Source organism: Nematostella vectensis, chromosome 3 (genome assembly GCF_932526225.1).
Source record: "Nematostella vectensis chromosome 3, jaNemVect1.1, whole genome shotgun sequence".
NCBI classification, from domain to species: domain Eukaryota; kingdom Metazoa; phylum Cnidaria; class Anthozoa; order Actiniaria; family Edwardsiidae; genus Nematostella; species Nematostella vectensis.
This window is the reverse complement of record NC_064036.1, coordinates 16,044,341-16,059,939: the sequence shown is the minus strand read 5'-3', so window position 1 is coordinate 16,059,939 and position 15,599 is coordinate 16,044,341. Positions and strand designations below refer to the sequence as shown.

Sequence of the window (15,599 nt, the reverse complement as noted above, 5' to 3'; positions counted from 1 at the left end):
TGGTGTTACGGAGAGATTTGTTTTTGGTGCTCAAGGCCTTTGTACTCTATTTCATTGTCTCGTTCAAAGGTCTTTGTTTTTGGCTTTTCTTCCATTGTGTTTTTGGTGCTGGTGCTCCGTAACACCAAGAAACTACCAGTTTTCTCGAATAAGGACACTAAACCGGAGGTCCCGTCTCTCCAAGCTGCAGCACTACATAACCTGAACCGAAGGGACGTAAAAGAACCACTGGGGACGCAATAAACCCTCTGGCAGTGACCCTTAGTGACAGTGCTTACAATGCTTATTATAAGTTATAGCATGGCACGAGGGGAATTAAGTGATTAAATGTCCCCGCAACCGAGAGATGATTAGTTGAAGTCCCGACGCCGCAGGCTGATACCTAACCTAATTTGATTTAGAGAGTCTTATTCAGCTGTTATTTTGTCATCCTAGCAAAGTACCAAGAGTGGGAAAGCATCCATTTCCATCGGCTGATTTAGGAAAGCTATTCCGATTGAATTTAGTTAATGTATAAAACTATGTTTTATTTTTTTTAAATATTTTATTGCATTTAATTTGTCTTCAACTATAAAATGAAAACGATAATAAAGGGGTGTCTGACTACGGCTCTTTAACCTGATGCACAACCAACGTATTCAGAGATGTATTGATCGTCCGGTGTTTAGGTTTCCATCAAATTCAAGTCTGACGCCGATGCTGATGGTTTCCGCCTGATCCACGCCTCCGGTGCTGATGTGCAGCGGTCTCAGTACACGGTAGATGCGCACACGCAGGAGTTGGTAGCTGCGAACATGTCAGGGGATGTCGTGTACTATTGGAAGCTACCTCCAGTCTTTCTTGAAAAAAAGGTGATGTCAATGAAATTACGGCGTTTGTCAGATTGACTCTGACAAACGCCAATGGCTGCAGACCTGTTTCACATAGCGTAGTTTAGTGGAGAACTCGAGGGGAAATGTCAATTTATTTGTCGGCGCACGGTTTGTTAAACTTATATTTTTGAACTTACATTGTATTGTTTTGTAGTTTGTGAGTTACGGAGGGAGCCTGCACTACACCATCAGGTATTCACACACTAGTAAGAGTGTCGGGGCGCGGCGTGTCAGAAGAGATTACGTGGAGGGAGTGTACGCAAGTGACGTACCGCCAGGTGAGTCACGCTAGCTTATGGAGTCACGTCATCTCTTAGTCACGCTATTCACAAAAGAGGTTATGTGGAGAAAGTGTACGCAAGTGACGTACCGCCAGGTGAGTCATGCTAGCTGATGGGGTCACGTGATCTCTGAGTCACGCTACGTCACGCTATTCACAAAGGAGGTTATGTGGAGGGAGTGTACGCAAGTGAAGCACCGCCAGTTGAGTCACGCTAGCTAATGTAAAGCACGAGATCTCTGAGTCACGCTATAAATAGAAAAGATTACGTAGAGGGAATGTATGCAAGTGACGTTCGCCAGGTGTGTCACGCTAGCTTTTGTAATTCACTCCAAGTATGAGTCACGCTTCGTCACGCAATAAATAGAAAAGATTACGTGGAGGGAGTGTACACAAGTGACGTTCGCCAGGTGTGTTACGCTAGCTTGTGTAAGTCACTCCAAGTATGAGTTACGCTACGTCACGCCAACGCCATGTCTCAGTCACGCTAATTAAGCACGCTATGTCCGGCTATATTACATCATGCTTATTATACATTACTCTATGTCATTTTCCCCGAACACACTATTTAAGGCTGTATCACAGTATTAAAGTCACGCTACATCACGATATACAAGTCACTTGTAGTGTAGGGAATGTGCGTAGAGCCAATATACTTTTTTCTTCCATCCTGGTAATTTATTGTATCATCACAAATGTCAACAGGTGCAGTTGAGGGAGAGGAAGGCGGTGAGACGGAGGAGGAAAAGGGGCCAATACCCGTACCTCCCTCTAATAGACCTACCATGTCTCCAGCGACCACAAACCAACTAGCAACTCAAGGAGACAACTTCACGACATCACCCCTAGCTAATAGGCCAACTAAGATGACTAATATCCCTACAGATCAAGAGGAGAGAATAAACAAAACGGAAGAATCATCTACTGAGTCTGCGACCACATCCTTGGGTAGGACGTCTGGGGTACCCATTACCCCTCACGCCCAGGGCTCTCTACCCCCTACCGAAGCTGCAACGAGACCACGCCCTACGCCCTCTATACCTACTGAGATACCATCTGAGACGCCCGCGAATACATCTACTTTCACTCCCTCTACCCACACCCCGACGGACACGCCCACCTCCAGGGTAGTGGTGGCCTCGGAGTATGTCGTGTCGACGCCAAGTGGACCGACATTGATCACAAATGTGCAGACGACGAAGGCGCCTACTACTATTCTCACCGGTAAGGGTCAGTACGTCGGCCACACCCACCATTGGGTATTCCACCGCAAAGGCTGCCTTAGGTCTTCCTTTAACTTGGAACTTCCTTTAACTGACCTTCATTAGGTGAAAACTTTCTATATAAGGGACACCATCCGTGTCCTGTCAAGTTCAGTCTCTCTAAGAACCTCAATAAAGTAAATACATATTTTTTGACCCCAAGAGTGGTCGTTATCAAGATTCAACTAGGATCACCTACTGGACGCCTACTTGCACTCCACTTATATGGTCAAAGTCTCTTGTGTTCGTGTCGGAGTGCATGGACGTTTCAGATTCATTTCGTTGCACTGCGGTTTTCTTATGGATATTTTGGCCTGACGCTTGTTTATATATTATATCGCTTGGTCGATTTTAAAAGTTGATAGACTGCAATTGTATTTGTGCATAGGATTTGTCACCCCTATTGTCCACTTTACCATAAAGCACAGATAAAGCACATAGTTATTACTTGGGTGGGTTTTTCGCGCACGCGCATCACTTAATTAATATCCGTGACTAATATTTAAAAATGCTCGGTTTCAGAGAGGCCGACTCATTGTTCGGAGGGTAATCGTACGTACACTATCGGCGAAATCTTCGTGACTGATAACTGCTCTGAGCGCTGCTTGTGTACCGAAGAAGGGCGTCTCGCCTGTATTGGGCTTTGCCCCCCTCCGCAGACATGCAGCCCGCAAGAGAGGAAGACGGAGCGGATGGTGCTTGTACCGGGAAGCGAATGCCAATGTAGGGAGATCACATGCATCCGCAGGGGTACGTTTGATTGAGACATTGATTATTGGCCCTTTTTACTTACCCTTAGTAATAATGATAAATTAGCATTTATATAGCGCTTATACCAACCATGTTTTAAGCGCTTCACATTTAAAATCCTAATGATTAACAATGTCCCATCTTGGAACTGAGGAACACAAGCTTCTAGTAAGTCAAATTCAGGGCCGAGAAACAGACAGATACTATCCATGTCTCGACCGGGAATCGAACCCGTTTTAGCAGAGGTGAGAGGCCCCTTACGCTGACGCGCTAACACACTGGGCCACACGTGTTTCCACGCTAGTGATCCGGCTTGCGTAACGTCACCAAGAGAAGCAGCAGAAATGTTTATTCTCCCTTGGCTACAATCACAATAAAATAATAAATACCATCAGCAATGGAGCATAAATATTTATGTCCCTTATCTCATCAAATACTGGATTTACAGAGCCCAAACTATTCCTGTATTTGCATGAAAAAATAGCCCCCTTCCTAAGCCAAATATAGGGAGACAAATTTTAAATCCAAAGTTAAAGCTTTGTAACACCCCATCTGTGCAATTCCCCCCCCCCCCCCTCCCGCGCGTGTCATGTCTTCACCATGCGTGCTGTCCAATTTCCCCCGTCCTACCTTTAGCATGATCTGATAACCTTAATCGAGCAAAATATCGGGACTAGCTGTTGCACCTTGTGTTAAGTGGTTTTAAATTATATGTTTTGTCTGTTGTAGTAACAACACCACAACCAACAACCGTACCCACAAAGGAAGCCATCGATGAGGCACTAGGAGACGTCGTGCTCGTGGTAAGAACTTCACCGCACTCCACAACCTCTAAAGACTAGATTAGTGGGTTTGGCACCCGAAGATGACAGTGAAAACCTGCTTTATAGGACATCTGTCTTTAAGTTCTTCCACTTTGGCTTACATTCCTTGTTGATTTTGTTTACGAGCCGTGTGATCAAACGTTTGCACTTTCTTGTGGCTTGTTCCTTATACTGTGACACCATTTCTAGGGTCAGGGAGTAATTTTAACTTACAGTCACGTGAAGGACCCTTCGCCTGACACACCCAAGGAGATGCACGTGCCGCTTGCTGAGGTAAGGAATCCAGACTAGAGGGGTCAGTACGCAGCTCTTACAAGCTGCAATTTGATTGGGCAAATGAACAATATCCGCACCTTGACACAAAGAACGGGAAGAATAAAGACAAAAGAACTCCTTTGTAGAATAAAGATAATAGGAGACCAAGCAGCTGCGTACTTACTCGACTAGAGAGATGTGGTGAGAATTATGTGTTGATGGTGGTGATTATAATAGTGGTGGCTGTGGTGGCGATGATGAGGCCGATGATTGTGGTGGTGATGATAATGGTGAGTGTAGTAATGATGGTGATTCTAATGCTGAAGGTAGTTGTCGATGGTGGTGCTGGTTACGGTGGTCATGTGATGGTGGTGGTGATGATGATGACGATGATGATGATGCCGATGGTGGTGGTCAGGCAACAAAAGTAGGCCATTTATTATTAAAGGACCATCATAATATTCCGTTATGCCGATGCTGATGCTGGTTGTGGTGAGGATAATGGTTGCGATGACAATGATGATGTTGGTGGAGGTTTCGGCGGTGCTACTGATAATGATGGCGATGGCGATGGTGGCTGTGATTACAATACTGTTGTATTCAACAATATTGTCAACGGTGTTCTCTTTTGATTTATCCCAGGATGTGTGGTACACACCTGAGAAGCGCCGTCCGTCGCGCTTTGACATGATGCGACTTCTGTCCGGAATCGACTCTATCCTTGTCCGGGCCACCTATACTCCTAAGGTTGCCATGGAAACCTTCAGGTGAGATAAAAAATTTTTTATCTAGACCCCCGCCTTCACTACGTAATTTATTCCGCAGTGGCTATATGCCCGACAGTCGTGAAAGGTCCTCAATGGACTAAATGCCCGACAGTTTTCAATTTATTCAAATAAACCCTTAACTTGTCGGCCTAGTGGGTTCAAACTATTCTATATTTGTTGAGAATTGGCAAGAAAATCTGAATTGAGAATTGTTATTGGTATTAAACGTTTTCAGTTGACTATGTACACTACAGAATCGTAATTTTAGTGGCACTTCTCCACAAATATACAATACTTTGAACTCACTAGATTCTATAGTGTACATAGACGACGGAAAACATTCATTATTATAACTTTGGCGAGCATTGTGGCGTATTATACGGGCTCTAATGAACGTTTTGGAGAGCTCTAATATATTTAAGCCCGCTGCTCTAAGCCAATGAGAGGGCGAGGAAATTGCAGCGAGCCAATCAGAAGGAAGCAGGAATTCCCGCAATTCATTCAAACCGCTCGTCGCATCGCTTGCCGTGTTTGGTTGTGTTTTGACAACTACCAAAAATCAAACAGGAAAATATGGGTGAACACGACTCACAATCTTCTCAGCTCGATGAGGAGCTTAAAAAAATGGAGGAAGATTCTGTTCCCAAAAATACTAAAAAACAAACATCCTGGGCGATGAAAAAGTTCACCGAGTGGTGCACGAAGCGAAGTGTTGAATGTGATTTTCACAGTATCAGCTCCTCGGATTTTGGAGGCATTTTACGCCGTTTCTATGCTGAAGTCAAAACAAAAGACAAGAAGGACCTCTCGCCGAGTGCCTTTTGCTTCTAGTGAAACCATTGAGATGGAAAACAGTAATGATTGCAAACAAGGCAGTATATCTAGGGCAGGCGGGGAAGTGAATGTAAGTTTTTCATCCTCGACCGAATTATACTTCTGCAAAGGCTGTTATGCCGATATTATTTTTGTTTTTGTTTTTTCTCTTAATGCTCGCCAAAGTTATAATAATAGTAATGTAGTTGATGTTCTTGGGCGTAAATATGTTTTGGGCCCTTTTCAGCGCTCATTTTAAAATGAGCTCGAGTCGGGCCCAAAACATATTTACGCCCGCGAACATCAACTATATTGTTATAATACCGACAACAAAGCTCAATAGTCCTGGTAGGTAAAAAAAAATATTCACAAGTTCAATCATTGTATGATTTTCAGGATCGGTAGTTTCTCGTTGGAATTTGTGAATAAACTTTGTAAATAATTAACTTCACGCCGAGGCTAACACTGTAAAATGCGCCCTCAATAAATCTGTCTAGCGGTCATTTTCGAATTCAAAACTGGGCTATTCATGTTTGCTTTCTCTTTCTCAACAAATATAGAATACTTCTAACTCACTAGGTCGACAATTTACTGGGTTGTTTAAAAAAAATTGAAAAATGGCGGCCATATAGTCCATTGAGGACCTTCCGACTGTCGGGCATATAGCAACTGCGTATTTATTCGAACTTGGTTTCTTCACTTCTCAGCATCAAAGACGTCGCTCTTGATGTGACCGGGAGCGAGAATAAAGGACTGGGGAGAGCAGTACACGTTGAGCAGTGCGCATGTCCGCGTGGTTACACCGGGCCCTCCTGTGAGGTGGGCTTCCTGCTTTTTCTCTTGTCTTTGTCTACATATCCTATGATTTTTCTTATTTGCTCCTCTTTCAGGTTCAGGTCTTGCACGGCTGGGTCGCCCTTTTTTTTTTTTTTTCTATGGAGACCTATTGATCATATCGTCCCAGCCCTGCTCGGCCATTCAGCCCTCTGACTTGCCTTATTGACACTTTGATTACTCGTTTCAGTCCTGCTCGGCCGGTCACTATGTTGTGAGGACAGGGAACCCATTCACTGACATTTGCATCCCATGTCAATGTCACGGCCATTCGGACCAGTGCGACGCCAACACAGGGATATGCTACGTACGTATTTACACCGCGGACTTATCCACTCGCTTGCACAGGGATATGCTACTTACGTATGTACACCGCGGACTTATCCACGCGCTTGCACAGGGATATGCTACGTACGTATGTACACCGCGGACTTATCCACGCGCTTGCACAGGGATATTCTACGTACGTATGTACACCGCGGACTTATCCACGCGCTTGCACAGGGATATGCTACGTACGTATGTACACCGCGGACTTATCCACGCGCTTGCACAGGGATATGCTACGTACGTATGTACACCGCGGACTTATCCACTTGCTTGCACAGGGATATGCTACGTACGTATGTACACCGCGGACTTATCCACGCGCTTGCACAGGGATATGCTACGTACATATGTACACCGCGGACTTATCCACGCGCTTGCACAGGGATATGCTACGTACGTATGTACACCGCGGACTTATCCACGCGCTTGCACAGGGATATGCTACGTACGTATGTACACCGCGGACTTATCCACTCGCTTGCACAGGGATATGCTACGTACGTATGTACACCGCGGACTTATCCACGCGCTTGCAAAGGGATATGCTACGTACGTATGTACACCGCGGACTTATCCACGCGCTTGCAAAGGGATATGCTACGTACGTATGTACACCGCGGACTTATCCACGCGCTTGCACAGGGATATGCTACATCACACGTCTTCCCATTAGACGGCACACTATTACATACCAGTTGCCACAAACTGTGCTGACGAGGAAGTTAACGTATTATCATGTTTTCCTTGTCTTGCAGAATTGTACACACAATACTGAGGGACCATACTGTAGCAGATGTAAGGCTGGTTTCTATGGCGACCCTACGGCGGGAACTACTAATGACTGTCGCTCGTGCCCATGCCCCCTTACACAACCTTCAAACAGGTAAGGCGAGGTTACAATGCAAATGGAAGTTGCCGTTTTTTTTGCCCGGAAGCCCCGGATTTTAATTTTTTATATTTGCGAGAATTAAGAAGTAGAGGAAATTAACTGATTTTATGTTTCCAGTAACGTTCCCGTCACTATTCTTTCCTAAACTTTGTCATAATTACTACTTTGGATTGGTGTCAGAAAAGTTAGTTGGAAATAGACGAAGAATGGAAATGTCCAATTTTTAAGTATTTGTAACGTTAAAATGGGTTAAATGTGAAGAGTTTAGGTATCCCAAGTAGATGTGCTGCATCTTTTTTTGCCTAAAGTCTCGGTCTATCACGAGTTGGCATCGCCGTTTGAGCGAAGCCTGGCTAATCTGTATCTGGATATTTCAGTTTCAGTCCCACATGCTTCCTCGGTGGAGATGGAAAACCGACTTGTGACAACTGTTCTCGAGAGTACACAGGCAGAAACTGCGAGAGGTGTGCACCGGTTTATGCCTTTATTAAAAGCACATCTTTGTTGCTCATTAAGATCACTTTATCCTTTGCAGATGTAGCAAGAATTACACAGGGAACCCGCTTATTCTAGGAGAGAAGTGTCTTATCAAAGGTAAGTGACGTCATCTCGATCACTGAAAAAAAACCACCCTCTAAGACAAGGGACGTCATTTTACCTAGTGACGCCATCCACTTAGCCGTGTGGTGCCACTCGTTGACGTCATCTTCTCGTCGTCCGCGGTATGTACTGTTTACGAATCTTTCGTTCCCTATTCTTCAGGTCCAGACTCCTGTGATCTTAGAGGAAGCTTTTCGGACAAACCGGACAACACGACACGACTGTGCAAGTGCAAGGTGCTCTACCGTGTATTGTGCGACCCTGCAATCAGAAATTGCCTTCAATAAGAAATGACCTTCAATAAGAAATGACCCATTTTACTGTGCGACCCTGCAATAAGAAATGACCTTCAATAAGAGATGACCTATTTAACTGTGCGACCCTGCAATAAGAAATGACCTTCTATAAGAAATGACCCATTTTACTGTACGACCCTGCAATAAGAAATGACCTTCTATAAGAAATGACCCATTTTACTGTGCGATCCTTCAATAAGAAATGACCCATTTTACTGTACGATCCTTCAATACGAAATGACCTTCTATAACAAATGACCTCTAATAAGAAATGACCTATTTTGCTGTGCGATCCTCCAATAAGAAATGACCTTCAATAAGAAATGACCCATTTTACTGTGCCACCCTTTAATAAGAAATGACCTTCAATAAGAAATTACCCATTTTACTGTGCGATCGTTCAATAAGAAATGACCTTCAATAAGAAATGACCTATTTAACTGTGCGACCCTTCAATAAGAAAAGACCCATTTTACTGTGCGACCCTGCAATAAGAAATGACCTTCAATGAAAAAATGACCTATTTAACTGTGCAACTCTTCAATAAGAAATGACCCATTTTACTGTGCGACCCTGCAATAAGAAATGACCTTCTATTAAATATGGCCCCCTTCTGGCGGCCTTGCGCACCCCCCTGTTTACGCGCCTTAACCAGATAACGAAAGCAGAAAAGTGTTAGTGTTCTTCACACGCGTGCTTGGGAGTGGAGCCTTCAGTTTGGGGCTGTCATAGTCCGGGGGGGGGGGAGGGGAGCTGTATTAAGTTGTTTAGTATATCATTCATATTATTATATTCTCTCGCAGGAGTACGCAACTGGTTGGGAATGTCATGAATGCAAAAGTGGAGCGTTCGGTTTTGGGCTTTCCTATTCTGGGGGCTGCATCAAGTGTTTTTGTAGCGGCGTCACGGACAAATGCGAGAGCTCCGAGCGCAACAGGACTCAGGTTTGTTAGTCTTGCCTAATGAACGTTTGAAGATGGTTAATGTACGATTCAAGATGGTTAATGTACGTTTGAAGATTGTTAAAGTTCGTTTGAAGATGGTTTGTTACGGTCAATGTACTTTTGAATTTGAAGATGGTTTGTTACAATTAATGTACGTTTGAAGCTGGTAAATGTTCGTTTGAAGATGGTTAGTTAGACTCGGCTAACGTACGTTGGAAGATGGTTTGTTAGACTTGGTTAAAGTACGTTTGAATATGTTTTGTTTGGTCTATTTTATGGGGAAAACACAGCATTCCAATAATTTATTGCGTTTATGCAGTCATCATTAAAATACTTAAATATTACAAAAAAAAGAATACCAAGCGACTTAATAATACTTTTTGTTATCAGACCTTAATGTTCAAAAAACAACTTATAAAGCAATAAATTGTTTAAATATTTTAAAGGGGCAGCAGAACCTCGTGTTTAACGCTAGAGTTACATTTTAACCGCCAAAGCAATGCATCATGGTTAATGTGGGTGTTGGCCTACCACTGACCATGGTTACACTACTTTTGTCTTTGTTTCTAATTTTCAGATAGGAATCCGGTTTCTGGTTGGTCAACGGCAGGGTATCTCGATCACCGACTTGACTGGGACTTTCTCCATGATCAACATGCTGTACAACCCACGCTCCTACGAACTCGTCTTCCAAGGATTCGACGCTTCGGCCCCACAGCGCAGACCGCTTTTTTGGAAACTACCAAAGCGATTCCTGGGAAATAAGGTAAACAAAAAAGAAAAGGCTGGAGAGGCCTCAGACGCGAGGGATATCCTTGGCCCTTCGCTAAGTATTGCGTATGAGGCTTTAATTTGTCATGAGACGCCGCGTTAAAAAGGTATGAGCGTTGCGTCCAATTAAACGCTTTGTTAAGGACTTAGTCGAAATGTTCCAGTATAAAAGGATACCTTGTCCACAACCTAGAGATTAGATTTTAACTTAGGAATCGAAAAATCTGTTGCAAAGCCTGGAGACCCCCTTGAAAGACAGAGCGTCGGCAGGCAATAAATATGAGCGCAAATAATGATCGTTTTTTAAACTTATTCAGCGATTTTCATGTTTTCATTTTTTATTTAAACAATGCCCAAATAGTGGAAGAAATAGACAGTTACTATTGGCGGGTACTTAGTGTTCTTAGCACAATTTACGCCTTAGTACCGCGAAAATAACAGCTTAAGTTTTTTTTGTTACTACGTCCTGGCTCTTATTCATCGCCACATCATTTCCGCTCTGTCGCAAAATATGCGGTCACAGCCTTAAACACTTACCTTTGACTGCAATATTAACAATTTGTCATTTGGTTGCCAAATAACATGCGGGGCGCTTGTTCTAATTGCGTTTTTGTCGTTGTTTAGATCGCGTCTTATGGAGGAGTTTTGATGTTCGTCGCGTCGTACGTAGCAAGGATGGGAGGGGACCCAATCGACTCACCCACGGCTATTATCAAGGTATGGTTCAACGCGAATACTATGGTTACTATCAGGCTGTCGGATTTTTTATTTAATGTTACAAGTTGTAACACTCGTGACTTGTTCTTTATAACAAGGTGTCAAGGTGTAAAGCAGGGTAAGCTTTAAAGTACGAGGCTTTTTATATCAGGAGTTTGAAAACTGTTCTTTATCACGAGGTGTCCGTATAAAGCAGGTTGAGATTTACCGTACGAGGCTTTTTGTAGCAGGAGTTTGAAAACTTTATAACTAGGTTTCCTTGCAGTGCGCGTATCGTTAAAGTTTTCACTATAGTTTACATGTTTAGTGCTTCGGCTAATTTAGCAAATCATAAAGCTTAAGGGAAGAACTCATAAGGAAAGTCCTGATGTGTACTGTCTTGCAGGGAAATGGCACGATCATCCAACATCATTCAAAGGAGATATTTACAGGATTCATGAAAAGATTCACTATTCAGATCAACGAGGTACAAACACATTTAGATTATTTTGTTTGTTGTAGTTCTACATCCACCACAATAGTATTGACGTACTGTGTGTTGACTTTCACTGGCTTTATCAGTAATCGCTAATTGCTATGTATTTACTATGTTCTACTATGTTCTTTTGCTATGTTCTATGTATTACTATACCTTTTCGAACACAGACGCGTGTATATCATCAACTTTTTTTAATTGATGTAAGATTATTTGAAGTTGAATTTCGATACTTTTTTGGATGGCCGTGTCGTAAATTGCAAACTTTGTTGAGCATTCATTTCTAAAAGAAAATTATAAATGAAGTAGTCAATAACATATCAACTTTTGTTCTCTGATCAGACCTTGTGGAATCATATAGACGGCAGAGCGGTGACACGTGACCAGCTTATGATGATTCTGACGTCACTAGAGTACATTCTGATCAAAGCCTCCCACGACACCAATACAATACGCACCAGGTAATACACACGGCACCAAGACTATTAAAACAAATACCTTGCCTGAAAAAATTTATTTATGGTGCATATTCCTCAAAATATTAGATATAGGCTAAAATTCCAAATTGACCTCCAATTGATCTCCATGATTGTAAGGCTATATAGCTTTTCAATTTGGTGGAAATAATATGCTGCAACTGTATATTTTAGTTGTAAGAGAAGAAACGTTCCATTTTCGGCAGTTACTGTATAGAAATTCCAACAATTCGTGGCAATTTGTTTTTCAAGGAAGAAATCACTTGGATTTCTTTTGTAGTATTCGAGAGGCGTATCTTGACGTCGCCATTGAACGCTTCACATACCAACCACGTGCCGTACGTGTAGAGAAATGCGCCTGCCCACCAGGATACTCGGGACTTTCATGCGAGGTAGGCGAACATGCGAATTCCCTTTTCACAATCTCAATCCTTCATCCAAAGATTGTCTACAAAAAACCTCCAATATTGTTGTCATTATTTGTCTTTGCTATCAGCCGTTCCTGATAACCATGTTCTTTTGAGTATGAATAAATTGCAAAGATACATGACAGAACAGATTGCTTATACATTTACATTATTTTAAAGAGGCAGTGTCATGGTAAGCGTAGCAAGAGCTTTGCAATAGCTTTCCGGCCCGGACATAATGAATTTCAGTAAAATTCTAATGTTGACTTATGAGCCTTTGGTACCTGTGGGAGACTTAAATTCAAAGGGAATAACCACAAACTTTTATTTTAGCAAGGAATTGACAGCTTAAAGTTCAACTGTTTGTAGACAATTAAAAGCCTACGATAAACACTGACTCCAGACATACGCAGTACCATGACGCTGCCCCTTTAACTGTGTTCGAAGATTGTTTCGGCTGGCGGGGATTCAATTCAGGTTAACATGACTTGAAGGTATTCAGAAGAATGAATTTGTTGTCACGTGATTTTTGCAGACGTGTGAGCCTGGGTACTACCGGAAGCACGAGGGAAAGTTTTTAGGGAAGTGCTTGCCATGTAACTGTAACAGACACGCGAAGAGCTGTGATGCCAATACCGGCAAATGTAACGTAAGTGACATAAACATTTTTTTCAACTTTTCTCATTATTTCTATAGTACAGTTTTCTCAAGTTTTATCTCCTGATTAAATTACTGATTAAATAAATAATAAAAAATAGATGTTACTTTAACTTTTAAGCAAGTGTCTACTTTCCTTCCAATCCCTAGCTGTTCTTGATCTGCTTTGTAACATATTTGAGTCATTCATCGACTGGGCTATCGATGGGCTACTGTAATAGTACATGTTGCACATTATGGAAAGAAGATATAGCTGAGCCAGCTCATAGTTGAGTAATCCATAAAAAATGTTGTCCATTACTATGCGCCCTTTTTGAGCTTACCGCTGACCAGCAAGCTTTAGATCTCAGCTTAGCTCAGTGTTTCCGTCCATCGTTTCTGTGAACTCGCCGAGATGATCAGAAAAAAAGAAAATTCTATCGCTTTCCCTTTCCTTTTTAGAATTGTCTGCACAACACCATCGGCAAGAACTGCGAGCAATGCAAGAAGGGTTACTATGGTGATCCAACCGTGGGGACTGAGGACGACTGTCGTCCGTGCGCATGCCCAATGACGAAACCCCCAAACAAGTAAGAGACTTCTAAAGCCGCCAACGGAAATATAACAAGCTCTTACGCTTCATATACGATTTAAATGTAAAGGCCCGTACCTAGCACGAGAAGAGAAGGGGCAGTGCTTTTCCCTCTAAATATTACACTAATTACGAATGAGATTTACAGTAAATTGAAGTTGAAAAATGCCATTCTTCTCTAAGCTTGCTTGCTTGCCTTTATCTGCGCGATTACTTCATTCTTAGTTCTAAACCAAACTCATCTCTACCCCCGTCGTGTCTATAATAAATTACCCCTCACTCCTTTCATGTCTGACGTCTTTTGCTTTTTGTAGGTTCAGCTCCACGTGTTTCCTTGATAAAGACGGTAAACAGACGTGCGACAACTGCCAGCTGGGCTACAAAGGCAGGAATTGCGAGAGGTATGAAAAGTTTATCCACTTATCCTTTGTCTTGTGACCTCTTATTATACTCCGTGCCTTTTCGCTGTTATCGGCCCTCTTATCCCGCGTCCAAGACGCTTCGTCACCATAAACGCCAATAATGGCATCGCTCGACAACTCCTTTGTTATTGGTCTATTTTTGAGTAAACTTCAAACTAGCGATCCACAATTCTAGTCTGATATTTGACTGGAAGTATCCCATTTACTTGTTTGAATAAGTCAATGAAAGAAAATGCTTTGTGTGAATTGGTATTTTGTCCGAAAGCGTAAAATTGAGGAGCTGATGCTGTTGGAGGAGATTTTGCTTTGTGACAGCTTGTTGCGTGGCACTTCCGTTGTAATAGCGAGAAGAAATATTAATTATTGACATTTTAACCATCGCATGACATAAAGGAGAACAAATAGTTCCGCGACGCTTGATAGAAGCCAGGCCTATCATGCATTAATTTAATTTCTTACTTTTCCATTCGTACAGTTGCCTTACCCCGTTTGTAGGAAACCCCTTGGTCATCGGCGACTACTGTAAATTCGGTGAGTCTATAGCACTACATGCATGCTTGAAGCGACCTTCAAGATGCCAGAATTATATAGAAGCGTGGTCTCACAGTCCTGAAGGTCAACGTCACACCTACTAGGTGTGTGAGATTATTGAAAAAAAGTTGAAGGGTTAAAGCCGGCAGGCGATTTTGCTGTTGCAAATCATCAGCGAGAGCTCTCAGAGTACAAGAATTATAAGCTGTAGTAAAATGGACTTCCCCGTTCCTGATCAAGTCACTGATTATTTTTTCGCTAACACCACAATGTTGTTGTTTGATCAGAGGAGGACTGTGGCTGTGACCCTCGCGGCAGCGCCAACAGCTCATGTAACCCGTTCACCCGCCAATGCTTATGTAAGGTACGCCGATAAGCCTCATTCGTCTAACGTATAAATGTATTGTTGGAGAAGGGGGGATGCTACTGGACGTGTACATGATACGATAATAAGTTCCATACGTCTACCGTATAATTGTATGGGTTAGAGAAGGGGAGTGTGTGTGCGTGTGGGGGTACTTTAGGTGTGTGCGCATATCCATACGCGGCGCGTGTGCCTTCGTGTGGAAAAGCTCTTTTGAGGGATGGTTTTTTTCACAGATACCAAAACGGTCGAATTGATCATCCATAATTTTTCGTTTCGTTTTTTGTTTTTGTGCAAGCTTACAAGGGATTGTTTTTTTCGACAAAGTAGTGCAAGCACCTAAGTTTCTTTAGGCTAATTTCATCACTCCTCGATCAGAAGCTCCTGGTTCCCCTCAGATATGTTAATGTTTTTTTGACTGTTATTTTGTCGTGCATTTTAATGAGGTCTGTTAATGAGGCAAATTTCACGGCGTTCTTAGAGAAAAGCGGG

At 42.7% G+C, this 15,599-nt stretch overlaps 1 protein-coding gene across 1 annotated transcript in view; it reads left to right on the top strand.

Moving 5' to 3' along the window:
• The window catches only part of LOC5507167 (basement membrane-specific heparan sulfate proteoglycan core protein), a 70,841-nt gene that overhangs the window by 26,518 nt on the left and 28,724 nt on the right, over nucleotides 1-15,599 (top strand). The window contains exons 15-38 of the mRNA XM_048725035.1: nucleotides 669-851; nucleotides 1,027-1,150; nucleotides 1,858-2,376; nucleotides 2,937-3,164; nucleotides 3,894-3,967; nucleotides 4,178-4,261; nucleotides 4,886-5,010; nucleotides 6,531-6,642; nucleotides 6,848-6,964; nucleotides 7,743-7,870; nucleotides 8,254-8,340; nucleotides 8,412-8,470; nucleotides 8,639-8,712; nucleotides 9,576-9,716; nucleotides 10,294-10,482; nucleotides 11,112-11,204; nucleotides 11,590-11,670; nucleotides 12,022-12,140; nucleotides 12,436-12,547; nucleotides 13,098-13,211; nucleotides 13,661-13,788; nucleotides 14,105-14,191; nucleotides 14,688-14,743; nucleotides 15,031-15,107. Coding sequence (XP_048580992.1) covers nucleotides 669-851; nucleotides 1,027-1,150; nucleotides 1,858-2,376; nucleotides 2,937-3,164; nucleotides 3,894-3,967; nucleotides 4,178-4,261; nucleotides 4,886-5,010; nucleotides 6,531-6,642; nucleotides 6,848-6,964; nucleotides 7,743-7,870; nucleotides 8,254-8,340; nucleotides 8,412-8,470; nucleotides 8,639-8,712; nucleotides 9,576-9,716; nucleotides 10,294-10,482; nucleotides 11,112-11,204; nucleotides 11,590-11,670; nucleotides 12,022-12,140; nucleotides 12,436-12,547; nucleotides 13,098-13,211; nucleotides 13,661-13,788; nucleotides 14,105-14,191; nucleotides 14,688-14,743; nucleotides 15,031-15,107 — 3,111 coding nt within the window. The remainder of the gene's footprint in view (nucleotides 1-668; nucleotides 852-1,026; nucleotides 1,151-1,857; nucleotides 2,377-2,936; nucleotides 3,165-3,893; nucleotides 3,968-4,177; nucleotides 4,262-4,885; nucleotides 5,011-6,530; nucleotides 6,643-6,847; nucleotides 6,965-7,742; nucleotides 7,871-8,253; nucleotides 8,341-8,411; nucleotides 8,471-8,638; nucleotides 8,713-9,575; nucleotides 9,717-10,293; nucleotides 10,483-11,111; nucleotides 11,205-11,589; nucleotides 11,671-12,021; nucleotides 12,141-12,435; nucleotides 12,548-13,097; nucleotides 13,212-13,660; nucleotides 13,789-14,104; nucleotides 14,192-14,687; nucleotides 14,744-15,030; nucleotides 15,108-15,599) is intronic.